This window comes from Arachis ipaensis, chromosome B3 (assembly GCF_059453495.1).
Source record: "Arachis ipaensis isolate K30076 ecotype BB chromosome B3, ASM5945349v1, whole genome shotgun sequence".
Lineage (NCBI taxonomy): Eukaryota > Viridiplantae > Streptophyta > Magnoliopsida > Fabales > Fabaceae > Arachis > Arachis ipaensis.
Genome location: NC_142438.1, coordinates 121,147,105 through 121,175,062, shown reverse-complemented (window position 1 = coordinate 121,175,062; position 27,958 = coordinate 121,147,105). Strand labels below are relative to the sequence as shown.

At 31.5% G+C, this 27,958-nt stretch overlaps 2 protein-coding genes and 1 non-coding gene across 8 annotated transcripts; 1 reads left to right on the top strand and 2 right to left on the bottom strand.

Annotated features, from left to right (window-relative positions):
• The first annotated feature begins 380 nt into the window (after nucleotides 1-380).
• Nucleotides 381-3,503, top strand: LOC110270287 (uncharacterized). Of its 4 annotated transcripts, none has more exons than XR_015907269.1 (5): nucleotides 381-608; nucleotides 782-836; nucleotides 956-1,026; nucleotides 1,510-1,787; nucleotides 2,130-2,676. XR_015907269.1 is itself a non-coding variant. In XM_088508439.1 (4 exons), exons 1-4 carry the CDS (start codon nucleotides 471-473, stop codon nucleotides 1,534-1,536), a joined length of 291 nt encoding a protein of 96 aa, XP_088364565.1. In that variant the 5' UTR covers nucleotides 392-470; the 3' UTR covers nucleotides 1,537-2,676. The 4 variants fall into 4 exon arrangements, 1 of the variants encoding a protein (XP_088364565.1); XR_015907271.1 differs by lacking the exon at nucleotides 2,130-2,676 and adding an exon at nucleotides 3,171-3,503 and having other exon boundaries at nucleotides 384-608; XR_015907270.1 differs by having other exon boundaries at nucleotides 384-608; nucleotides 2,161-2,676.
• A 2,356-nt stretch (nucleotides 3,504-5,859) lies between these two features.
• Nucleotides 5,860-11,495, bottom strand: LOC107630864 (APO protein 2, chloroplastic). 3 transcript variants are annotated; one of them, XM_088508436.1, is made up of 4 exons: nucleotides 11,042-11,495; nucleotides 8,610-8,790; nucleotides 7,739-8,088; nucleotides 5,860-6,798 (listed from the first exon to the last, which is right to left on the bottom strand). In XM_088508436.1, exons 2-4 carry the CDS (start codon nucleotides 8,727-8,729, stop codon nucleotides 5,967-5,969), a joined length of 1,302 nt encoding a protein of 433 aa, XP_088364562.1. In that variant the 5' UTR covers nucleotides 8,730-8,790; nucleotides 11,042-11,495; the 3' UTR covers nucleotides 5,860-5,966. The 3 variants fall into 3 exon arrangements, with proteins under 3 accessions (XP_088364562.1, XP_088364564.1, XP_088364563.1); XM_088508438.1 differs by having other exon boundaries at nucleotides 8,610-8,876; nucleotides 11,042-11,491; XM_088508437.1 differs by having other exon boundaries at nucleotides 8,610-9,064; nucleotides 11,042-11,473.
• A 16,299-nt stretch (nucleotides 11,496-27,794) lies between these two features.
• Nucleotides 27,795-27,902, bottom strand: LOC148572276 (small nucleolar RNA R71). Its single transcript, XR_015908324.1, has one exon. It is a non-coding gene; the product is annotated as a small nucleolar RNA R71 (small nucleolar RNA).
• Nucleotides 27,903-27,958: the final 56 nt, after the last annotated feature.

Sequence of the window (27,958 nt, the reverse complement as noted above, 5' to 3'; positions counted from 1 at the left end):
TTCTGAATTTTGGTCACAATTTGATCTAGTTGGAAGCAGAGAAACAACTTTCAACCCAACGAGACTATTATTACTTTCGATTGTAAATGAAGAAGGAGAAGCATCCAGAGAAACTTTCTAACAGCATTTAGTTATTTGTCATCAAACTTGAAAACTTTGGACAATGATTCTTTAGAATGTTTTATTTATAATTATATTTTAGAGTGTATACTGGATAATTATAATTTATTTATTATTTTATTATAAAATAATTTTTTTGGTTGGATCACAATTGAACCGATTGGATCAGTAAATTAGTAAACCAGTGACTAGAGCGGTTTAATAATCGGTCTGGTTTTCAAAACCTTAAATTGGTGTGCACGACTGCGCGTCTCCTTGTGAGTCACAAAATTTCTACTTCCCCTGAGACTGAGACAGACAGAAAATGGCGAGGGGAAGCGAAAGTGTGGGTGAGGGCGGTACCGAAAGAGATGAGCGAAGCACTGAGGCGCACGGTAGCCAGCCTGGAGAATCTGGAAGCAGAGCTGCCGAATATTCTGTCTCTCTCAAACCCTTTCATCCTCTCTAAGGGGACTAATCCAGATTATCATCCCCTCAAATCTGAACTTGTAAGTTCCATTTCTCGCTTAACGTTTCCTTGTAGATAGCAAATGTGAGTCGAATTATTCCCTTTATGTGACTATTTTAACCAATCGAAAACTACAGAAATCAAAATCACTCGCAAGGCCAAAGTATGTTAGTTAATTGTTAATGTTGTTGCTTTTGTCTCCAACTCTCACAGGACAGGTTAAAAGTTTACCAACGCAAACTGGAACCTTTTGGGGATGTAGGTCAAGGTACTGCACAATTTTAATTCTTTCTTGAGTTCAAGTTTACATTAGCATGGTTGTGCTATGTGTTTCAGTTATTTGATCTTAGAATTAATATTAGTTGATTTGGGTTTTTGTTTGCGAAGCTCTACCACTGCCTTCTTCTTCTTGGATGATCAGGCTTCTGTTGACCACTCTTTACGTGACCTCACTTCAGGTAAGTTATTATAAGTTATCAAACTCTGAACTTCAATGCATGAAAGTGTAAGCCTAGAGGCACATTTGTGCGGTGCATTTTTTATGTACTTGGGACTCATCACCTCATCATCATAGGATGATACAGTGTGTGGCCAGTTAAAATGGGGATCACAGTCCATCTTATGATCCGATGTGTTGAGGTAATGAATCTGAAGTGAGTAGTGGGAGCCACATTTTATGTATGATGATACCATGATGAGTTTCAAGTGAATATACAAAAATGAGTTATTTTATCGCTACTTTTTTTAGAAAATTAATCCCACTGGGATTAATTATTTAATTTGAGGCAAATTGAATACAAAGTAAAATATTGAATACTTCAAAGTGAATTTGCTTAAGTTGGGGTTTGATGACACAAGCTTACAATTACTAGAACTGAATGGAATATTACTCAAATGGTTGGATGTATTTCATTTTGAATAGAGATGGTTATTTTATGCAGTACAAAGAAAAGAAATGGCTAACATGAGCATTGGGGAGGTACCAATGATGAGCAACTATCAGGAGCAGGCTGGTCAGAAGAGAAAGCATCCATCTTCTGAAGAACACCCTGTTCAAGTTTGTTCTGAGGTGCACGTGAAGAAAGAACCACTTGAGGTTTTTGGTCATAACAATGGAAAAACTGAGGAACCAATAGTAATTGACATTTCAGATGATGACGAGTGATGATCATTTTGAGCTGCTTGTGCAGTTGTGCTGCCCTTATTTTTCAGAATCTGGGTAAGAGTTTCATTTGGTGTTGTAAGTTACTTTACGAATTTGATGATGTCTTTCAAACTGTATTTTGGTACAATAACTGCATGGTGATCCTGTAGGGTATTAAGAATTTATTCTGGTCTGAAAACATCTTTTATTACTATCATTATTTAGTAGTTCATGTCCAAGATTTGTCCAAGATTACTTTACTGAAGAGTTAATCAAAACTTAATTTGTTCATATACTGAATCTGATAAACCATAACTGTGACAAACAAAATATTTGAATTTATAACTGAAAAAAGTTAAGGATTTATAACTGCTTTCTTTGATTCTAAATCAATCCAGTTGACTTACTCATTTCCAGAACTAATATTCATCTTATGCTCAAATTGAAGAATCTCAACTCAGAACTGAAGTATGCGGATTCTGGAGAAGTTTCTAGTTATATCCAATCAAGAATTGCTCTAGCCTGCAATAGACAACTCTAGCCTTGCTAACTTCGTAACTTGTATAAATGTTTAAGCTTTGTTGATTTGGTGTGATTGGTAAAATTACATTAACCTCCTCTGAGCCTCTGATGTTAAGGGACATTACACATACGTCTTTATTTCTAAAAGTCTTTACAGAACTCTTCTAAGATTTAAGTTATATCTGACATCTGGTAACTATATTTTTCTAAAATGGACACTGACCTCTCACTGGATCTGGGGTTGTCATTGTCAACATATAATTCATGGGGTGCTATGTGTAATTTCACCTAAAATTCAAGGGAGGTTGGTGTACTTTATCATATTTATAACTTGTTATCTTTGAAAGCTTAGCGTATGCTTGGTGTTAAGGTTTGATTATACAATGTATAATTATTCATTTATTTGTCATGTTAAATTATTATATTCTCAAAAGATTTCACTTAGGGTGGTTTGGTAAACCTTCTATTTTTCAAAAGTAATGGCTTTTGTAGCAGTTATATTTGCTAAATCGAATAAAAGAGCCTTTAAATAAGTATAAACTACAACAATTGTGTTTTGGTAAAATTTGTTTTGTAAAATTTAAAATGACTTTAATAGACGTAAATATAAATATAATAACAAAAGAATAAATCTAAACACTTGTTAATATATAAGGTTATTAAAAAAAAACAGTTAGTTTTGAAAAGTATCTTTATAAGAAGTTTTCAAAAGCTAAAAGCACACATACATTATATTTTTTATTTATCAACACAAAGTGAAGTGTTTATATTTTTAAAAATTTCCGACACTTCAACACTTCTCTACTAAACTTTATCTAACCCACCCGTAGTTTTGTGACTGGCTTACTGTAATTGAAGATTTATGAGAAAATTAAATTCTTATTTCATCTTTGAATTTTCCCATATGCTTTTTTACACTTTGATTTCGTTTTGCAGTTGTTAATCGAAAACCATTAGTTTCGAAAGAGAGGTTGGATTCGAGCTTTAGTTAGCATGAGAGGCCCACATGGAGGAGGATTATGACAGGGAATATAGAGCAAGAGTCAGACTGTCACGGTTAATCAATAAGCTGTTCGATGTGCTTAATTGAAGAATCCAAGTTTCGAAAGTTACTTCTGGCCGTTACCCATGTTAAGCAGAAAGAGCGAAAACGGTTGGTTACTTGTAAATTAATGGACGTGGATGTTACATTTTAACACGATTGGTTGAAGATTTTTATAAATAAGAGACAGATCGAAGGAACAAAGGTTAAAACTTTATCTCAGAAAATACTCAAGTACATTCATATCTCAGCAACTTTTTGAATCTGCATTCGAGTTTTTTTGTAGAGTTTCTTCCACTGTTTTTACCTTTTTATTTACATTTTCTGCAAACTTTACTTTTTTTTTTTGTAAATTTATCTTTCAAACAACATTTAATTTCCTTGTCTAGTTTTACATTTATTTTTATTTTCCATTTCAAAAGTCCTTTGATCTAATCGATGGCAATTTATTGTTTTATTTAAAATTCCATGCAATTCATTTCAAATTCAATCAATTTATTTTCAAAGTCTTTTTCATTTATTTTCCAAATTTCCTTAAGTTTCTGTTCAATCGAAAGGTTTTTGATGCACGGTAAGAAAACTGGTATTTGCAAAGAGGAGTAGATTTCGCTCTCAAACCATTAGATATCGAACCACCCTCGATTTGCTAAAAATCGGCAAAACAGCAGTATAACTGAATAAAAAATGGAGCTGCCTTGAAGAGAGAGAATTTTGTGTCAAATATTTTTAACGTATCGGTACGTATAAATTTATTATCGTACAACAAACAAACACCTTAAATTTATATATATGCCGTTTATGTTTAAATTATATATATTTATTCAACTATTTGTACGGTAGTAAAGAGTAAATTTAGTTGATTTTTTTCATGTTCAAAAGAGTTGTATTTATGATGGATGTGTAACAAGTTGGATTGATTTTATGGTGATTAGTTTTACAAAGCTCATGTGTTTTTTGAAATAGATTTTGAATAATATTTTGTATTTTTTATTTTGACAAACAAATACTTTTGTTGTATGAATTTATTTTTGAATTAAAATATTTGTGAATGGTTATTTTGTGTCGACAGCTTCTATGGTGTAGAAAGAAAAACTCCTTATATGTACATGTGTTGTACAGTAGTTATGAATGATAATGAATATGGTGTAGAAAGAAAAACTCCTGAGCTTCCTATGTTTTTTCTTATGAGTGTTAGAGATGAAAATATGAATTTAACATGTTTTATTTGTAATCTTCTTTTATATATATAGATATCCCTGAATCAATTAAACCTAAATAAAAATTCAAATTTACTACAACTATTACAAATAATGAAACCAGAGACAAAAGTATATGATCCATATAATACTAATAAATATGGTAGTGATGAGACAAAAAAAAACCCTCCATTAAAAACCTTTACTAATGCAACTCACACAAACTAATTAAGTGATCCCAACAGAGTCTCCAATACAATGACTCAAGGCACTTCTAAAATAAGTAATATAAAACATTTTTCTTATTTTCTATTGAATATTTATTTCTTTAATTCCAGTAGAATGCCAATTGTTAATGACCTCTTTTAGTTACAAGTTACAACATAACATCACTAACATTTTCCGCTACTGCCACAAATTATAAATTGGTGTTATGAAGAATTGAATTCTTGAGAAAAATTTTGCCACAAAAAAAAGAAAGAGACTAATCTTGAATAGTCCAGATATGATATTAAAACTATTTTATGTCTTGATTATGATCTTGGTTTTGTGGTGGTGGTGCAGTCCAATATTCTTTAATTGCTACAAAAAAATTTTGTCTGCTGTAAGGTCCATCTTCATGGTCAGTGATTCCCATTGCATTGCATCTGCAAAGCTCTTCACCTTGGTCAACACATCAACATCATCACGCAATATGACACCACCTTGTGGCCTCAAAATCCTATCCATCTCTAACAGAATCTGCTCCATGTTGCATCTGTATGCATGTGACAACATTAGTTTTATGAATTAGAATTTACAAGGTTTTGTAAAAGACAACACTCACATACAGAATAAATATATACATATTTGGTAATAGAATTATATTGTATTTAAAAAAAGTGAAGAAATCCACATATCTGATAATTTATTTTTACTCTACACAGTTTCATTCTGTATGAGAGTAAGCACGGTAATAAATTGTAAACCTTGTTTTATTATAGGTACTGTTCAAATTTGTCTATTTGTAAAATTTTTAGTTGTTTTTTAAATTTAAATATTTCTAACTAAATTTCTGTACTAAATGTAAATGATAATCACAAATTTTTTTTAAAGAAATTTACTACAGTATATATAGGGGGCTTGATAAAAAAATTTAAACTAGACAACCTGACTGGAAAACATTTATAAAAGTATAAAGGATTAAAAATGTTTTAATATAATAATTTAATTGAAAACCTTAAATTATTAAATTATATAAAACTAACTATAAATAACACCATCAGAAACATAAAATTATTTTGTAAAAATAACAAAATATGAGAAAAAACATGTTCAGAAAAAAATCAATTAAAAAAAATGAAGAAAAGCAAAAAAAAAAGTGATATTTTTCTAGACCAATGAGTAATTGGAACAAGTTGGTTAAACTTGGTTGATAAAAACATATGTACATATGGCATAATTTATGCAGTGTACACGATAACACCAGTTGTTTGTTTACAAGTATATTTCATCTCAAACTACCATCTCAGCTTCTTTCATAGTTGATGGGATCCCAACATCGAGTCGCATGGTTGATTTATATTGTTCCGGTAAATCAGCACCGGCCTGGATGCATAGTTCCACAACAGCGGGAGCTTGCCCATAAAAATCTTTTAGCTCTCGTTCCAAGGGTGGCCCATTTACATCAGGAACATGCCAAACAAATCTTGGTGGGATCAAGTCATCAAGAATTGCAGACTGCCAACCATGCTGCCCATTGCGTTGTTGGTGTTTGTGTGCTCCACAATTTTGAGCCTTGTGCCCCTGGGGACCAACATGGATTTCCGGGCAATATCCACAGACCCTCACAGGATACATCCTCATTAATCTCTTAGCACCTTTCCTCATTCGTTCCCATGCCTGGAGAGTTTCCTCGGCAAGGGCAACGATTTCTTCGTTGCTCGATGGAGCTACTATCTCTGAATCAGCTATTTCAGCTAGTAGTGGTCTTAATGGTTCTGCTGGGGTTTCATTTGGCAGTTCACTTTCATCAGCATCAATATATTCCTTTCTCCCAATCCGAATTATGGGCTTTCTTCTTCTTTTGGTAGGAAATTCTGGAATTTCAACACCAGCTTGAATACAAAGCTCAACCACTGCTGGTATTCGAGGGATAGAGAATCTCTCATCATGAGGAATCCTCTTTCCTAGTCGATCTTCGAGGTGATAGGCTTCAATTGGTATTATCATGTCTTCAACATGTGCCTTCATCCATTCATGGAGTCCCTTGCGAAGATTGGCTTGTGCACCTTTACACGATTTAAATGGATGTCCAACAGGTCCTACATGGATTTCGCTGCACCACCTGCATCAGTATACAAATTTTCAGATACCTACCACTATAGGACAATCAATCATTTTTTCATTACTTTTGCTGTGGCAGACATTAAATCACATTTATTTGTATAAATAATGGACAATAATGCACCAAGTTTTAACAAAGAAAATAAACTTTACAAGAAGATCTGACATTTTTCTCATGTAAATCAGAACGAGTTAGCAACAAGACTAGTTTGTCAGCACAAATACCATATTGCAAGGTTAGTTAGTATTTAGTAACTAGAATTTGTCCTTACTATATCTTATGTGCTCACTTGAAAATGTACATGAATATATTATTTGTGCTCAATGTATAACACAATTTAAATTTCAACTGAAAATCTTACAATGCTACCATAAGTTAACCTACCTACATCAGTGAATTACCTATCCTTGGCTCTGGCAGCATGCTTACCATGAAAGACTTTAAGCAGCAAACAAGTGGAAAAACTGGCATTGTTTATATGGGTATCTTTGATTGAGGGGTAAAGTGAGGTAAATTTTACATGAAGTCTATAATATCGCCTTCATTTAAGTTATAATAGTTAGAACAAACTGTGGGTTGCAAATGTCTAGCATTCAAATTTCCTCTGTTGAAAATGGAAGATATAAACTATTCGCTTTTCAAAAAAATAGTATGTGGCATTTCCAATATGAAATTAGATTCAAATTTTAATAAAGATAAAACAATTAAAAAAGCTAAAATGTGGTGAAGAGGAAAAGCTTTGTGACCTATGAAACACTTCAAAGAAATTGTAAAAGAAACCACTAAGCAAACAAAAATGTCACATGACCCCAAACAACAGCACCAGTTTGTATTACTATTGTCGCATTTATCAATAACGAAGAAAACATATCAAATTGATGTTATGATCATAGAAACTCCGCATTAGCCGAATGTATGATAAGGTACCAAGGATAACTACCCGCAAGCATGCACCGGCACTACTTTGAGCAACTTCTTCAGATTGTTAATTAAAGTGATCCTTGCATTATACACATTGTAAGCAGTTGGTATAAGGCTCTTCACAAGCAACCCATTCTTTGGGGCCGAGAGTGGTTTCCCTGGCTGACCTTTCATCATCTTTAACCTTTCTCTAGCTGCTCGTCGCAGCTCAACAATGGGCGTCGGAAAAGGTTTCTTTTCTTTTCTTGCATATTGCCGGGGAAAATCAGCATTTTGTGGCACTTCATCCCTGACTTTCAATTTACATCGAAAACATTTCTTCGTTTGAATTCTAGTCTCCACGGGAAGTCTAATCTTACCGCTACCATACTGATAAACAAAAACAGGAACAAAAATGCATTTCTGTAACATAATTGGCAGTAACCATTGCATTTGTCACAGTAGGCAACCCAAATAAAAGCTAAGAACAATGTTCAATGAAGTAAATTACTTTAGCCAAAATGGGATATTGCCAGTTTGAAGACAAACCAGTTTAACATTAGATTATAGAAAACTATGCAAAGGAAACAAAAGGAAATTATCCACTTTTTGTTTAGAATCTCAACCAAGAAACGTAAATAAGGCTGACAATTTTATTATTTTCAGTACAACAACCCACAATTCAGCAGAAATGCTATTTGTATACCAAAATCAGACAACAATGTATAAATGCATGTGTTGTTTAATTTATTTTCAATGTATATTTGTATTTTGTATTTCATACCAGTGAACTTATTTCTGTGTATACCTATTGTAATTCAGTTCAAATAATAACCAATAATAATCGACAACACAAACACTTGAATCAATAACTCGGAGGTAATACAAAGAAAAATGACTCCAAGTCAAACCTGGTAATAATCAAGGGAACTAAGATGCAATAATAGGTTGGGCTTCAACATAAAAACATCTGTCGGAGTGGGGAAAGCAATTCCAGTAGGAAGGGACAGAGTCCCAATAGTCATATTCATCCTGGATTTGCTGCTTGCGAGAGCAGGGTACAGTCACCAATGACGAAGAAGACTGCAGTCTCTGCAAAAGGATGAGGCAGAAGGCAGGGACGAGAGATAAGTTGAGATTACCCAAGATGCATGATGGAGGCGGAGCAGCAGCACAAGCTCACAGCCAAAGGAAACATTGTAGCACAAGTCAGAAAGTAGGGTGTACGCACAATTCTAATCGGGTCAGATAAGATATCTGAATTTTTAAGGATTGGACCCGATCCAATCCGTAAGGAATATTGGATATATCCACAAAACAGAAACTTTATTTGAATGCATATCTCTGTATGGAAGATTCAATAAAACTACAGGACCAAAGAACAAGTGAATAAGTATAAATCATGATATCTAATTCTTTTAGACATATAAACAATAACAGCAGCATCACATAACAACTGAACAAGTAAAATCCTACACTATTTTGTATTTTATACCTCTAGTTTTATCAAGGTTCTGAAAACCGAACCGGTCATCGAACCGCTCTAATTACTGGTTTACTGGTTTATAGGTTTAACTGGTTCAACCGTGGTTAAACCGAAAAAACCGTTTTATAATAAAATAATAAATAAAATATAATAAATACACTAAAACATAATTATAGTCTAATATAAACTTTAAAATATCATCCAAATTAAAAGTACTACATAAACTAGAATGTTATAATCTCATTACAAACTCAAAAATCAAATAACAAAAACAACCAATCAAACATAAAATGCCAACATCCAAGTTTGTCATCAATCATCAAAATTCGCCATAACTTGCAGCATTTTTGCTTCCTTGATACATCAATTACTTAGACCATAAAAATCAAGTGGTGCAGCATGACATATACTACTACCACCACCAAGGTTCTGAGAACCGGACCGGTCATCGAACCGTTCTAGTTACTGGTTCATTAGTTTATTGGTCCAACCGATCTAACCGTGGTTCAACCGAAAAAACCATTTTAAAATAAAATAATAAATAAATTATAAATAAACATCCTAAAATATAACTCATTAATCATTGAATACAATGCAAAGCTACTTATTCATTGAGATCTCATTATACAAACAACTTTCACGACTTAAGTTCACATTTTCAGCAAGCAATTGTAACCAATGTTATTTTTTCTTTTACGATGATATGTACAAAACTACAAATCACGTATAGTACAAAACTACAAACTAACTGGAAATAGATATGAGCTTAGATGCATGATTATGTAGTGTAGTGAGGTGAATTTTTGTCTCTATTGTTAACATGAGATTATACAATGCTCCCCCTGTGAATTTGTCTCCAAGAAACATAATATTCATGAATTCACAAAATGTTTACTCTAGGGAACCAGAGAGCATACATACTGGACTAGGCAAGTAATGCTTAACTACATTGAATAAATTTGCATGGCCTTGACATGACTTTGACTAATAACACAGATACAAATATGCATTGAAATAACCCCAATCATAAACACCATTACCAAATTAAATAAAAAATCAACCAAAAATCACCTTGCAAATCAAAAACTCAATCTCTTGAACTCAATAATTACATCCGATATCCAACTAAATAATTGCATCACAGTTATCATAAACTGATTTAAAAGCCTAGAAGCAGAGTGAAATTAAAAACATGAAGCATATAATAAATCAAAAGATCACCAATAGCAAGTTTTTTAATAAGAACAGAAGTTAAGAACAATGAAAAATGAAAAAAGATTCAACAGTTTTCAACCCAATTTTAATAAAGCTCATCACAATGATTAACAACAACAAAAAGTACTGAAGAAACAGTGAATCAGTAACAGGCAGTGCAAATTTAAAATTTAAAAGTTATCAATTTAAAATTTATCATCAAATACAATCAGTGAGCAAAGCCAATCAACCAAGCACTAAGTATTCTGTTCTGATTCTGTGACTAAAGCAACAAATTCAGCCACAAATTCAAGTTACAGCAACAAATTTAACAAATCCAAGTAAAGTCCCAATTTACAGTAACATTTAGATTAGCAACAAGGCAAATTTGATTAGCAATTCAGCAACAATCAGTGAGCAAAGCCAATCAACAAAGCACTAACTAAGTATTCTGTTCTGATTCTGTGACTAGGAAGCAACAAATTCAGCCACAAATTCAAGTTACAGCAACAAATTTAAAAAATCCAAGTAAAGTCCCAATTTACAGTAACATTTAGATTAGCAACAAGGCAAATTTGATTAGCAATTCAGCAACATGCAAAAATACAGGGAGAAGGGAAATCTGAAAAAGAGAGAACAGGGAAGGATGGTGCAGGGACTCACCAACGGTCGACGGCGAGTCGGCGACCACCCCACGGAAGGCGACGAAGCAAGAGACAACCCCACGAGTTGCTTCTGCCGCCGGCAACGAGACAGACGAACCACGAGATGCCAGTGACTGAGACAAGACTCGAGTGAGACTGGGAGGCAGATTCGAGCAGAGACAACCACGGACGACGAGCAGCAACCAACACGCACAGCTCGAGCACTCACTGGCGGAGGGAGGCGCGAGCAGCCGAGCACAGAGGAGAACGGCGAGATGCGAGCACCCAACGTGGAGGATCCGGCGAGAGGCCCGAGAGCACGAAGACAGAAGTTCTTGAATGCGATGGACGGCGGCAGCAGTCTCTCACTCCGACAGACGGCGACAACTATTGGTGGAGGCTAGGGTTTGCTTTCTTTGGTGGAGGAGGGCAATTTGCTCTTTGCTGAAGGAAGGAGTTGGAGAAGGGGGAATGGGGGATAACGCGTGCTTTCTGCCTTTCAAGGAAGGAAACGACGTCGTTTTCAGTAAACCGGCCGGGTTCCGGTCCGGTCCGGTCCGACCCGACGGCAACCGGCCGATTCAACGGTTCTTGAGCGGTTTTTAATTTTGCAGGTTTACATATTAGACCGGGCCGTTTTCTTTGCCGATTTCCGGTTGAACCGGTTCGACCGGTCGGTCCGGTCCGATTTTCAGAACATTGGTTAAAAGTAACTTATAAATAAGTTATTTTGTATTTGGATTTTTAACTCTAAAAGTGCTTATTTTATAGAAATGTGATGAAAAGTAGAAGTATTATGAAAGAAATCATTTTTTTTAACTTTTCTATAAACTCCTAAATAGCTTTTTAGAAAGTTACAATTTGATATTGAAAATTACACCAGACATTAATATTATTACTTTTCATAAGTCAAAAGTTTAAAAAAATTACTTCTAGAGTTCCAAACGGACCCTAAGTAATAATTTAATAAATTCAGATAGATAAAATTTCTATATCCGTCAAAATCAATTTATAACAAGGCTGTGTGTGAAAAATGGGATCCATTTGACCCATGGCTAAAAAGTTAGTCAATGCATTGATGTACACTTCAATTTTTGGTAATCTGAATAAGATCTATCCCAAGCACTTGTGGTTTGTGTAAAAAGTAAAAACTAGATAGGCATTTCCCAAGAAAAGGAATTTATCTTATTTAGAAAAGGACCTATTTATTTTGAAAAAAAAATAATGGAAATATTAAAAAGATTAGTGTCTATTTTTTTAAATATCTTTTATTATATCTAATTCATAAAAAGTATTATTTTAAAGATTTAAATGCAAAATATTTTAGTTAAATTATGAATTATTTACCATCTTAACTAATTCAATTTTTATTATTTTTATACATATTTAAAAAATAAAAAGGTAAATTAATAGTAGTGTCTATTGATGGTAGGATATAAGGTTAATGAAAAATAATAATAATAATAATAATAATAAAGTTTGAAAGTTTGAAATGTTGATTAACATATATGATCACATACCTCACTTCTTGAATTCTCATCACGGAGGAAATCAAAGGCTGTTTTTGGGAGGAACTGGAAGCCAAAAGGAAGTGGCAGCACTTAGAAGTTAGAACAATGCCAGGTGGTCTTCCAGGATCATCAACGCTCTTTCGAGTCATGACTCTGACATCATCGACACCTGTCCCATTCAGTGTTGTCCACGTGTGTGCTGTTGACGCACTCACTCCACCACAAAAGCTTATCACCATTCTCTCTGCCAGCTTCAGCATACTCTTCCTCCCTTCTTGGTTTGTTATCACTAATTATTAACATCATAACATCATGCATGCCATAACTTAATTAGCATTGATACAAAAAAAATTAGAAAATGAGTATTCAATTTTGCATAAAACTAGATTTTTCTTGACAAAACGAGCGTTGACAGAATTAGTTTTATATTTCGTAAAAAAAATTGTCAGTGGTTTAAACAGTCTAAACATCTAAGTAGAAATATCAATTTATCATTTTGATAGATATACATAGTTAAGTAATATAAATAAGAAGTAAAAAAAAAAAATCCAGCAAAATAGATATGTAAGGAAATCAGTGTTTTTTTTTATGAATACCTCCAACATCTACGGTGGGAACGTTTGTTGCCATGGCACTAGCAAGCCTCTCACATTGTCTATTCAAAGTTGCAACCCAACGTTTTGCACCAAATGCATGTCCAGAGTTTACAAGCTGCTTTAAAGGTTAGGAACACCTCTATCATCCACTTCCACATGCTCAACCCATGTCACCTAATGTCAAATATTTAGATTAGATTGTTTACATTGTATTCTTTTTAAGTGAGACTCTTTTCTGCTTGTATTGATTAATCAATCTATGTATACATTTTTTATAATAAATACTATTTTGACATTATATATTCTTAACAACAAAATATGCATTATTTTTGTTTTGTTAAATAAAAAATAATTTAAATATATAATTAATTATGAACAGCTGAATTTTTATACAAATGTTAAAAATATTTGGTGTACGAATAGTATTATTTATTTATTTATTTTTGAATTACCTTGGAATAACGATTGGGCATTTCATGGATTAAGCAACCAGAAGGCCTTCTTCTAGATCTTGGAGTAAGACCAGGGCGTAAATGCAGAAAAACATGAAAAAATATTACTATAAAGTAGGGACTTTACCTAACATTGCATGATATAACCATGATAAAGCGATTTAAATATAACATGATTTAACTTGAAACCTAACCCATCATTTTATACAGAGGGAGTAAGAGGAGATGAGAGGAGAGAGATTGAAACTAGGGGTTAAGATTAAGATATTAAAAAAATTGGATGTATTACTATTTACTATTTTACTTAGAGAAATAATTTTAAATAAACAGAAAATAAACATGAAAGATTTAAATCTCTATCTTCAAATTATATTCTTTACTTATTTTTTAATTATTGAATTATACTATTTATATAATTTTATTATTTCAGTTTCATAAATTATATTAATATTAGCAAAAATAAAAGATGTTAAACAAGCATATTGTTATTTTCTTATGGATATTTAGATTCTAGTCTCCAATTTGCCATACTTATTTTCATGTTTAATAAACTCATTTTTCTAGAATTGCATAATTTCTAATTCCATAGTTTTTATCAGCAAATTCTATATTGTTGTATAAAGAATATTTAGATTCTAGTCTCTAATTTGCCATACTTATTTTCATGTTTAATAAACTCATTTTTTTAGAATTGCATAATTTCTAATTCCATAGTTTTTATTAGCAAATTCTATATTGTTGTATAAAGAAACATATATTAATCATAATATGCTCTCTAAAGGCCTTTTTAATTCTTCTATTTTTATTTATTGATTGATCTTAATTCTTTTAATGTTCTAATGAAATGTATTTAAGAACTATTTTTTATGTCAAAATGTTATTTTCTTAAAAAAACATTTATGACTTGCTACTTCAAATTTAATGTGCTTAAATACTTCACCGTTCATGATTACGGTAAAAGTAGAACTTTATTACGGAAGGAAAAACAAAAATAATTAAATAAATAAAAATATATTTTGATAATTTTTTAAGGACCAATTCGTGGTCTGAACTTTGAAACATTTTTTATTTTTTACTTTTAATAGAGTTATTTATTGTTTAAGTTATTTTATCAAAAGGAGCTTAATTAAGTTGGTTATCCAAACTTGGCCTTAAATGTTTATGTTCATGTTTGCGGTTTTAACTTTCTTACCCTGTTGAAATTACAGTGGGATATTCTTTCAAATGGTGGAGCAGTGCAAGAAATGGCGCACATTGCAAATGGAAGAGATACCGGAAATTGTGTGTCGCTACTTAGAGTCAATGTGAGTTAACCCTATACATTTTTTTTTCTTATTTTATGAGTTTTATTTTTCATGCACTATGAATATGTATCATCGGGATGTAGCTTTATTCTCCAAAAGAAATTCAATTAAATAAATACTAATACATACAAAAAAATCTTTTCTTTTAAAACAATTGTGTAGTTCATGTTACAATACAATATCAATATAAAGGTTTAACATACAGTTAGACTGAATTTTTAGTAACATCAATTTTAGTATAACAGTAACAGTTTACCCTCAAACAATATTGGTGTGTTCTCACATACTTAACTTTTGAATTACTTCATACAAATATAAATAATAGGATCCACATTTTGTAAAGATTTTTAAGCAACCATATTACGTATATGCAAAAAGATTAATCATTCTATAATTTCAGTACATTTATTTATACACAAATATATAGTAGATGATTTAGGATTTAATCTTTTGTGGGTACCAATCTTTTTGAAGACTATAATTTCAGGAAACATCCTATAATATATAAATCCATGTGTCTAGTTAAAGCAAGTGAAGTATGAGTAAATTAAAATATTATTACTATGATGAATGCAGAGTGCAAATTCAAGCCAGAGCAACATGTTGATACTACAAGAGAGTTGCACAGATTCAACAGGCTCCTTTGTAGTTTATGTTCCTGTGGGCATTGCATTGTTGCCATGAATGTGGTTTTGAATGGAGGGGAGCCAGATTATGTGGCACTTCTTCCTTCAGGATTTGCCATCCTCCCCCCATGGAAATTCAGGCGGCATTAGTGGTGAAACAAATGGCCCTACTGACGGTGGAGGTGGTTCTCTATTGACGGTTGCATTCCAAATATTGGTTGATTCGGTTCCAACGGCTAAACTTTCTCTTGGGTCAGTTGCAACGGTTAATAGTCTTTATTTCTTGCACTGTTGTGAGAATCAAGGCTTCTTTGTCTGGTGATCCTGCTTCACTATGATGGAATCATCATGTGGTAAGTCTCTGCCTCTATCACCTTCATTCTTATTAATTTTTTGGATATGGATGTTTGACTTTAGAAAATATTTTTATTTTTTTTTTAATTTAATTTTGATACATTCTCCGTCTACAATAAATTTACATATATACCTAATTATATCATGCTACGTCAACAAAAAATAACTATTTTTTATTTTTACTGTGTAAATAGTTATAAGAAGATGAATGTGATTAAAAATGATGTTTACATTATTAGCACATCAAAGTTAAACTATTTTATCAAACGCAAATAAAATAAAAAGAGAAAGAATAAATAGATTTTGTCTGTTAACATTTTAGAGGACAAATAATGCCTAAATTCTTTTCTTGTTCCATAATATATACAATAACATGAATTTTTTATAATATCATTTCTAGATCCGGAAAATAAAAAATATCCCACTAACACATAATATATCCAGAAAATTATATTTTTTCATTAAACAAATTTTCGATACTAAGCACTCCAAAGGTCTTTTCTGTATATATTTTTTTGTTAAGGATTTAACCTCCTTTAATCTCTTCGTATAATTTATCCTTAGGAGTTTTTTTTTTTTTTATTAATCAAATTCCCTTCATCCCATGCGTGCTTGTTTCTACAGTTTTTTATGTTATATTTACTTGGTTAATTTTGTATTGTAGCTTATACAAGAAGGATATAATTATTGGTATTTTGGAAAACATAAAAGATGAAGTGTTGAGGAAATTGGGATTTACACATAATGATGTGGAGAAGTCAAGAACGCACCTTGCATGATATTCCTTCTCGGGTTCGGGAATTGACTTCCCTGGACAAAAAAGTAAAAAGTAAAAACACTACTAAGACTTTAATTAGGGTTAATACTCAAATTCGTCCCTGAAAGATTACGCGATCTTCATTTTCGTTTCTGAATGATTTTTTTAATCAAATTAGTTCCTGAAAGATAAAAAATAAGTCAAATTAGTCATTCTGTCAGTTGGGCGATGACATGGCATGATGACGTGGCATGACACGTGGCAAGTCAACGTCACAGTCAACGCCAGCGACACGTGGCACGTCACGTGACAGGTCAGTGCTACGTAGCAGGTCAGTGACACGTGGCATACCCAGGTCAACGCCACGTGTCACTTGACATGTACAAAAGATTTTTATAGTCAAAATAGTCCTTGAAAGTCTAGACGTAAGTCATTTTCATCCCTCAAATTTTAAAAATTAGTCAAACTAGTCCTTATATAATTTTTTTTATTTTTTCTTCTTAATATTAAATTTGAAATATTTTTTGATACTACTAATTTTAATAGAAATGTAATTGACAAACAAAACATTAGTAATTGTATCTTTTCTTCTTAAAAATTTTTTTCAATAAAATTGTCTTTCTCCTTTAATTCTTCTTAAAATCTCTCTTATTCTTTTCTATTCTAAAACATTTTTCTTACATACATTTTGCTGGAATATATATATATATATATATATATACTCAAAATTGAAATGTATGTATTTATTAACCTAAACAAAGTTATATGCTCGAAATCAAAATTTATGTATGTTAAGTTAAATAAAGTTATACCACTATTTTTTTCTACTACATCTTTTTTTGTCCATTACGGTATTACTTACGTATAGAATGTAATGATAGTAATACTTAGAGTCAAAATTTGTAGATCTTCTTAAATTTTGACTCTAAGTATCACTATCATTACATCCTATATGTAAGTAATACCGTAATAGAAAAAAAATATGTAGTAGAAAAAAAAATAGTAGTATAACTTTGTTTAGGTTAACATACATAAGTTTTGATTTTAAGAATATAACTTTGTTTAGGTTAATAAATACATACATTTCAATTTTGAGTATATATATATATATATATATATATATATATATATATATATTCCAGTAAAATGTATGTAAGAAAAAAGTTTTAGAATAGAAAAGAATAAGAGAGATTTTGAGAAGAATTAAAGGAGAGAGACAATTTTATTGAAAAAAAATTTTAAGAAGAAAAGATACAATTACTAATGTTTTGTTTGTCAATTACATTTCTATTAAAATTAGTAGTATAAAAAAATATTTCAAATTTAATATTATGAAGAAAAAATAAAAAAAAATTATATAAGGACTAGTTTGACTAATTTTTAAAATTTGAGGGATGAAAATGACTTACGTCTGGACTTTCAAGGACTATTTTGACTATAAAAATCTTTTATACATGTCAAGTGACACGTGGCGTTGACCTGGGTATGCCACGTGTCACTGACCTGCCACGTGGCACTGATATACCACGTGGCGTGCCACGTGTCGCTGACCTGTCACATGGCGTTGAACGTGGCGTTGACTTGCTACGTGGCATGCCACGTCATCATGCCACGTGGCACTTAACGTGCCACGTCATTGTCCAACTGACAGAAGGACTAATTTGACTTATTTTTTATCTTTCAGGGACTAATTTGATTAAAAAAATCATTCGGGGACGAAAATGAAGATCGTATAATCTTTCGGGGACGAATTTGAGTATTAACCCACCTTAATTAATTATTGTCCTTCAACATTTCCAAGACTTTTATAATATAGCTTTAGGGAGGATTAACCGTTTGGGTAACTAGCTAGTTCTTAATTATATTCAATTGGTGAACTTTTAATTTTGCTATAGACACTCTAAGCTACCACTAGTTGGTGATGGCAAGTTTGCACCACTAGGCTTCCTCTTTCATCCATTTTATGGGTTTTGAAATCTACATTGTTTTCGATTATGCAAAGTAGCTAGAGAGCTTTGATATTCATTTAATTTTTTGTCTCACTTCTGTTTTTTTTTTTTCCTTTTGATTACTCGTTATTCATGATGACTTAAATGTGTGACCAACGGTAGTAAAAAAAGAAGTGAAACTAAACTTATTTGAAAAATGTTAGATGATTAATATTTTTTATATTTAAAATAGTAGATAATTTTTATTTTTCTCACTATATAAATATTGATTTTTTAATATTTTTCGCATGTCTTTTTATAATTAAGAAGGTGTCAAGAATTCTCACTAATTTTATTAATCTGTTTAATATTTGGTTCGGTCAAAGTTGGATTATTATGTTTCTCAATTTAGTTTGTATATGTCTAGTCATATTCATCAATATAAAGGCACACCTAAATTCTTAATCACATTTGCGCCGGATCTGGAGAAGCTTGATCATGTGACTTTGTGAGGAATACGATCTTACTTGTATTGATCATTTATAATTTTACCTTTAGAACCTGAAATTTTGTCTTACTTTATTCAAGAATATCATTTTTTAGGCGTAATATTTTGTAATTAATTTCTATATGTTAATAATATTTTAGGGTTAAGTATTATTTTGATCCCTCACGTTAAGATCGGAATCGAACTCATTTCTCGTGTATATTTTGATTTAAAATCGTCTTTAATGTTATATTTGGTATTAAAATCATTTTTTTGACCATTTTATCCTTGTATTCTCTCACCTCTCTCACTTCAAATCCTATCTTCACTCCACCGTTACAACACAAAACACACAGCATAACTCCTTCTCCTTCTTATTCTTCACACACAACAATCACTCTTCTTTTTCTTCTTCTTCTCCATCACACACAACCGCCACACACACTTCACCTCGACGGCGACCTCCACCCTGATGGCGGCGGCCTCCACCCCGACGGCACGGCGCTCCACTCCGACGGCGCGGCGACCTCCACCCGACGGCGTGGCGACTTCCAAGCGCAGCAGCGGCCAATGACGACCTTCACCTCGACGGTGCAGTGATCTCCAAGAGCAGCAGCGGCCAACGATGACCTCCACCCCGATGGCGATCTCCAAGAGCAACAACGGCGACCTCCATGCTTTTTATAAGATAAAGTTTCATTCTTTCTGTTTTAAAAAGAAATTAAATATGTTGTTGTTGTTAGATTTGGAGAATTTGATGTTGTTCATCGTAATCCCTAATTTCCTAATTTTTATTGTTGGTTTTGTTTTTATCCTTATTTCTGGATTTTTGGATTTTTGGATTACTGTTGAATTTTTGTTTTTGAATTTTGTGTTTCTCTCTAATTTTTGTTCTTTTTTCTTGTATTTATTTGATTGTTCTTGGTAATTAAAATGATAGATTTTTTATTTTTATAATTGGAGATGAATTTGAGTATTTTTAATTCTTGTAATTGAATTTTGTTAACTATATTAAAATTTGAAGTTTTGAGTTTGTTAATGGAAGAATTTCTTCTATCTTCTGGAAGAAGAAGAACAAGAAGAATGAAATGGTGAAAAAAAAGGGGTATTTTTAATTCTTGTAATTGAATTTTGTTAACTGTATTAAGATTTGAAGTTTTGAGTTTTGTTAATGGAAGAATTTCTTCTTCTGGAAGAAGAAGAAGAACAAGAACAGAATTTGTTCTCTTGGAGGAAGAAGAACAAGAAGAATGAAATGGTGAAAAAAAGGGATATTTTTATTATTTAGAAAAAAAATATTTAAAAGGACAATTTTAAAATCAAATACAACATTAAGGATAATTTTAAATGAAAATATACTCCAGGAACAGGTTCGATTCCGACCTTCAATGTGAGGTATCAAAACAATACTTATCCCTAATATTTGATACTTTCAGCTAATGAAATTTAGCAAAAAAATGTGCCTAATTAACATATATAGCTATCTATTATAATAAAACATTATTGTTAGAAGAGTTGGACAATGACACGAACGCTCTCCTAGGATTTCAACCAAGGAAACGACCTTGTTCAACGGAATACGAAAAAAGTCAATACGAGATGATGTTGATTTGAACCAATCAGTTGAAGATTTGGAGATCAATATTGAGGAGACAAACGGCCAAAAAAAGTCACCAAAAGCCTCCTATAGAGACTCACTACTGTCCATGCCAACTTCCTCATCCGTATGAAAGTGTAGGTGGAGATGACTCATCCGGAAGATTGATGGAAAAAGGAGGTGGATGATGCAGTCATGAAGGATAAACTCTTTGATCCTTGTCCTAGCATTCAATGGCGGATTTTAGCCCGCGCCTGTCCAATTGAGGCTAATGAAACGCCTCATACTGTCTGACACACTCCAACCTGGGTTTTCAAGTTTATTATGGAATTGCGTTTAACCCTTAAAAGATTCAGTTTTTGAAAAAAGTATACCATAGTATTTTTAAAGATGATCCATAGAATTTAATAAATTGTTGGATTCTACTCCAGACGTAATGCAGCCCGAGTTGTTTTATTGAGTTGAATATGTATCCTTTATCATGAGGACCGGCCCAATTCGTAATTTGGCAAGAATGTTTCTTAAACTTTTTTTTTTTAATTCATGACCATATAAAAAATAAAAAAAGGAACTCCATGAATGAGAAAAAGTGAAAAAAAAAGTGAATAATAGAAAATAAAAATATCTAACGGATGGTCATCTTTAAGAAAATTTCATCGGGTAAGAAAAGAAGAGAAAATGAAAAAGAAAATTCTTTAACAATATATAAAATAAAAAAGAGAAAATAAAAAACAAAATTCATTCACAGATCATACTATTGATTAAAAAAAAAACCTGCAAGAGGGAATTTTAATATGTCAACATCTTAAAGTCATATTCAAAAAGAAAAACGATACATACAAATAAATTTGATACATATACAATAAGTAATGTGATTCTAGTCATTTTACAAACATTTCATGATGAGTAAAAATATTTTAGAGTAAAATTAAAAAATAATTAAATTTTATTTAGAATCAAAGTAATGTGATTAAGTGTAATTTATTTAAATGTGATTAAAAAAAGTTGAATAACTATGTATAGTAAAAGATTGATATTAGTAAAGGATAAAATTAAAATTTATTTCTATGTATCATTTTTGTCCCTAACGTGTTCGTCCTATTTAAATCCCTAACATTTCAAAATCGTCTCAATTTTGTCCCGCCGTCAATTTCCTTAACAGATTTCTAACGACAGGACAACATTTAGTCAATTTTAAAACATTAGAGACTTAAATAGGACGATTCAAACGTTAGGGATAATTTTGAGACTTACTCCAAACGTTGGGGACAAAAACAATATTTTACTCTTATATATACTATATGTACAGGATTTTACTAATAATAAAAGGTTTAATTACTCTGTTGGTCCCTATAGTTTTGCTAAATTTTCAATTAGGTTCCTATACTTTTTTCCTTTTAATTGGTCCTGCATCAATTTTTTTTTTCAATTAAATTCCTACACTTTTTTTCCTTTTATTTGAGTCTCTGCACCAAACTTTTTTTTTAGTTGAGTCCCTATATAATTAAACTAATTACTATTATAAGGGATTTAATTGAAAAAAAATTGGTACAGAGACCCAATTAAAAGAAAAAAAAGTATAAAAACCTAATTAAAAATTTTGCGAAATTATAAAAACCAACAGAATAATTAAACCTAATATAAATCAAGTTATAGAAAAAAAAAATGTTTACAAACGCTCAAAATGAGTCCCTGCTAAAGACCTAAAACTTTAGATTTTGTTCTAATTTAGTGAACTCTTTCTAAAACAAACCCCACATTAGACCCAAGTTTACTTGCCCCAGGTTAATTAGTTTTTTTGTTCTTTCAGTTGCCAAAACAAAAAATATTCTCACATGCACCAAACAAGAAAATATTTCTCCTGGCCCAACTTAGAGGCCCACCGTATCTCTACAAAATTATTTTAAAAGGTACTCTATCTTATATGTATATTATATATTCACCCCACTGGAAATAGGCTAAAATAAAAATTCGAAAAGACATCTTCTACCAAATTTCAGGTTAAAAACAAATCTTTGATGACTGAGCCACTGAATTTTAGAGACACGTGTCTAAATTTTCCATTGCCACGATCGCAGGACAGTACAGGCGTCTCAGACACCTCATTTAGTGAAGCGCTTCCTAAAACTCACCACATTCAATATTGAAAGATAAATTTGATGAAAGGTACAAGCCGTGGTAAACCACACTCGTTGCGAAAGTTATACGTAAATGTGTGGAGTTAAGATTAAGAAATGTAGTATCAATATCATCCACATAGATCAATAGACCATGATTATCTGATTCACTTTTTTTATAAAGAAAACTATTCTCATGCATTACTCGGAAGTCCTTGAATGATAACGAGACACTACCTTATTGTGCAAAAGTGAAGGCCCTTCTTATCCAAAAACGAGTAAAAAAGATTGCGGCTTAAATTCGCATCCCAAACTATAAATAACACCATCAGAAACATAAAATTATTTTGTAAAAATAACAAAATATGAGAAAAAAACATGTTCAGAACAAAATTAATTAAAAAAATGAAGAAAAAAAAGTGATATATTTCTAGACCAATGAGTAATTGGAACAAGTTGGTTAAAGTTGGTTAAACTTGGTTGATAAAAACATATGTACATATTGCATAATTTATGCAGTGTACACGATAACACCAGTTGTTTGTTTACAAGTATATTTCATCTCAAACTACCATCTCAGCTTCTTTCATAGTTGATGGGATCCCAACATCGAGTTGCATGGTTGATTTATATTGTTCCGGTAAATCAGCACCGGCCTGAATGCATAGTTCCACAACAGCAGGAGCTTGCCCATTAAAATCTTTTAGCTCTCGTTCCAAGGGTGGCCCATTTACATCAGGAACATGCCAAACAAATCTTGGTGGGATCAAGTCATCAAGAATTGCAGAATGCCAACTATACTACCTGATGAGCGGATAATTTATATCCTTTTTGACATTATTTTTACATAGTTTTTAATATGTTTTAGTTACTTTTTATTAGTTTTTATGCAAAAATCACATTTTTGGACTTTACTATGAGTTTGTGTGTTTTTCTATAATTTCAAGTATTTTCTGGCTAAAATTGAGGGACCTGAGCAAAAATATGATTCAGAGGCTGAGAAATGACTGCAGATGCTGTTGGATTCTGACCCTCCTGCACGCGAAATGGATTTTCTGGAGCTACAGAAACCCAATTGGCGCGCTCTCAATTGAGTTGGAAAGCAGGCATCTTGGGCTTTCCAGCAATGTATAATAGTCTATACTTTTTCCGAGATTTGATGGCCCAAAATGGCGTCTAAATGCCAGAACTAGCACCAGAACTGGAGTTAAACGCCCAAATTGGCATCCAAGCTGTCGTTTAACTCTAGAAATGGCCTATGCACGTGTAAAGCTCAATGCTCAGCCCAAGCACACACCAAGTGGACCCCGGAAATGGATTTCTGCACTATCTGCACTTAGTTACTTATTTTCTGTAATCCCTAGTAACTAGTTTTAGTATAAATAACACTTTTATTATTGTATTCACAGTTTTGGAACAGCTTATGCCATTTTTCATATTTGGAGGCTGGCCACACGGCCATGCCTAGACCTTTTTCTCTTATGTATTTTCTACGGTAGAGTTTCTACACCTCATAGATTAAGGTGCGGAGCTCTACTGTTCTTCATGAATTAATGCAAGTATCTCTATTTTATTTTATGTTTTATTTATCTTTTAATTATCAAAACCTCATAACCATTTGAATCCGTCTGACTAAGATTTACAGGATGACCATAGCTTGCTTCAAGCCGACAATCTCCGTGGGATCGACCCTTACTCACGTAAGCTATTACTTGGACGACCCAATGCACTTGCTGGTTAGTTGTGCGGAGTTGTGAAAAATGTGATCACAATTTCGTGCACCAAGTTTTTGGCGCCGTTGCCAGAGATTGTTCGAGTTTGGACAACTGACGGTTCATCTTGTTGCTTAGATTGAGTAATTTTATTTTATGATTAAGCTTTTTATTTTTATTTTCGAAAAAAAATACAAAAAAATTAATAAAATCATAAAACCAAAAAATTTTGTGTTTCCTATTTGAGTCTTGTGTCAAATTTTAAGTTTGGTGTCAATTGCATGATTTAATTTTTCTTAAATTTTCGAAAATATATGCATTGTGTTCTTCTTTGATCTTCAAGTTGTTCTTGATGATTTTCTTTGTTTAATCTTGTGATTTCCTTGTTTTGTGCTTTTTGTTGTTTTTCATATGCATTTTCGAATTTATAGTGTCTAAACATTAAAATTTTTTAAGTTTGGTGTCTTGCATATGTTTCTTTTCTTAAAAATTTTCAAAAATATGTTCTTGATATTCATCATGATCTTCAAAGTGTTATTAGTATTCATCTTGACATTCAAAGTGTTCTTGCATGCATTAGTTGTTTTGATCTTACATTCTTATGTCTTGTGTCATTTTGTTGTTTTTCTCTTTCTTCATTAATTCAGAAAAATAAAAAATAAAAAATAATATCTTTCCCTTATTTTACTATAAATTTCAAAATTTTGGGTTGACTTAGTAAAAAATTTTCAAAATTTAGTTGTTTCTTGTTAGTCAAGTCAAAATTTCAATTTAAAAACTTTATCTTTTCAAATCTTTTTCAAAAATCAAATCTTTCATTTTTTTTTTCATGATTTCCGAAATTTTTTTAATTAATTTTCAAGATCTTTCTCTTAATTTTATTTCATAATTTTCGAATTTATTGCTAACATTTAATGTTTTGATTCAAAAATTTCAAGTTTGTTACTTTCCTGTTAAGAAAGGTTCAATCTTTAAGTGTGTGTTTGGATTTCAGTTTGCAAACGTGAGTTTGCATAAAATTGATTTTACAAAATTGATTTTGATAAAAAGTAAGTTTGGGTTAACATGATTTATGTTTGGCAATATTTGTATCAAAATTAATTATAACAAAATAAATATTGTTTGGATTATACTACTCAAAATCACTTTTAGATGAAAAATTACTAAAAGAGACATCAATTTAAATTATTTTTTTATATACATGCAAAAACAGAACCTAACAAAAATAATATAAAAAATATAAAAAAAGAGTACTATAAATTTTATAATATTAAACAAAAAAAATATTTTATAATATTTTTAATATTACACGTACTCTTTAATTTAGTATTATTTTTTACTATAAATTTTCATTATTGATGGCTCTATTATTACTTATAATTAATTTTTTATTTATTTTATCCTTTTTTATAAGATCATAGTTTATATTATACAAAATTTTGATAATAAACGTAGTATATAATAATTACAATTACAAATTTTATAAAGTCAAAATAAAAAATAAAAAATTAATATAAAACAAAGATAGAGTACGTCAAAGAATAGAAAAAAAATCATACAGATAAAAAATAATAAAAAATTTATAAAACTAACAACATATATCATATGAACAAAAAAATACAATAAAAACTAAATAAAATTCATATGAATAAAATAAATAAAAAATAAAAAAATTTCATACACAACATAAATACAATGTAGTAAAAAATAGAAAAAAAAGATAGAAAGTAAGTAAAATAATAAAAAAAATAAAATATTCAATTTACTAGTGTTTGAAACAAATTTGAACGATTTTGATGAAAAAAAATGGAAGGAAGAACTATGAAAAGGTAGAAAGAATTACAGAGAACTACTGTGAAGCTTATAGTTATTGATATCCTTTTTATAGAAGAAAATGAAGGGTAAGGTTGGTAAGAAAGAAAAAAAATTTTCACCTAATTTTCTAAAGGTAATCAGCAACCATGAACGTGAAACGCAGAAGCTACAAATTTTAGCTTCTTCTCAACGTAGGTTCAGAGGCAGAATCGTTTCTGCGTTTAGAAAGAAAAAAATTGCCAAACATAAAAGTGAAACTTTCAAGAAGCTCAAACGCACTTCTTTCTTCACCAACGGGTTTGCCAAACACACCCTAAATTCTAGAATCATATCTTTTAGTTTCTTGTTAGTCAAGTCATCAACTTTAATTTTCAAAATCAAATCTTTTTAAAATTTTTTTTCAAATCTTTTCAAAATAAATTTCAATCGTATCTTTTTCAAAACTTAATTTCAAAATCTTTTTCTAACTTCTTATCTTTTCAAAATTTGTTTTCAAATCTTTTTCAATTAACCACTTGACTTGTTTGTTTTAATTTTAAAAAGTTTACTATTTCTTATCTTTTTCAAAACTACCTAACTACCTTTCTCTCTCATTAATTTCGAAAATCACTAACCACTTTTTCAAAATTCCTTTTAATTAACTAATTGTTTTAAATTCTAATTTTATTTTATTTCTTTTTTTTTTTAAATTTTGAATTCTAACTTAATTAATTAAATAAAAATAAAAATATTTTCTTCTCCCTCTTTTTAAAATTCGAATACCCTCTCTCTCATCTCTTTCTATTCATTTTATTTATTTATTAACACTTCTCTTCTACTCATAATTCGAACCCTCTCCCTCTCGCTGTGTTTGAATTCCCCTCATTCTCTCTCTACCTCATTCTTCTATTCTTCTATTCTTATACTCACGTAAAGGAATCTCTATACTGTGACATAGATGATTCCTCTTCTTTTCTATTCTCTTCTTTTTCATATAAGTAGAAACAGGGATAAAGACATTCTTGTTGAAGCTGATCCTGAACCTGAAAGGACTCTGAAGGGGAAGCTAAAAGAAGCTAAAGCACAACACTCCGGAGAGGACCTTACAGAAATTTTTGAAAAAGAAGAAGACATGGCAGCCGAACCCAATAACAATGGTGGAGATGCAAGGAAGATGCTTGATGACTTTACTGCACCAACTTCAGACTTCTATGGAAGAAGCATCTCAATTCCTGCAATTGGAGCAAACAACTTTGAACTTAAGCCTCAATTAGTTTCTCTAATGCAGCAGAATTGCAAGTTTCATGGACTTCCATTGGAAGATCCTCATCAATTCTTAGCTGAATTCTTGCAAATCTGTGACACTGTTAAGACTAATGGGGTTAATCCCGAGGTCTACAGACTTATACTTTTTCCTTTTGCTGTAAGAGACAGAGCTAGGATATGGTTGGACTCACAACCTAAAGAAAGCGTGAACTCTTGGGAAAAGTTAGTCAATACTTTCTTGGTCAAATTATTTCCACCTCAAAAGTTGAGCAAGCTTAGAGTGGAAGTCCAAACCTTTAGACAGAAGGAAGGTGAATCCCTCAATGAAGCTTGGGAAAGATACAAGAAATTGATCAGAAGGTGTCCTTCTGACATGCTTTCAGAATGGAGCATCTTATGTATATTCTATGATGGTCTGTTTGAATTGTCCAAGAT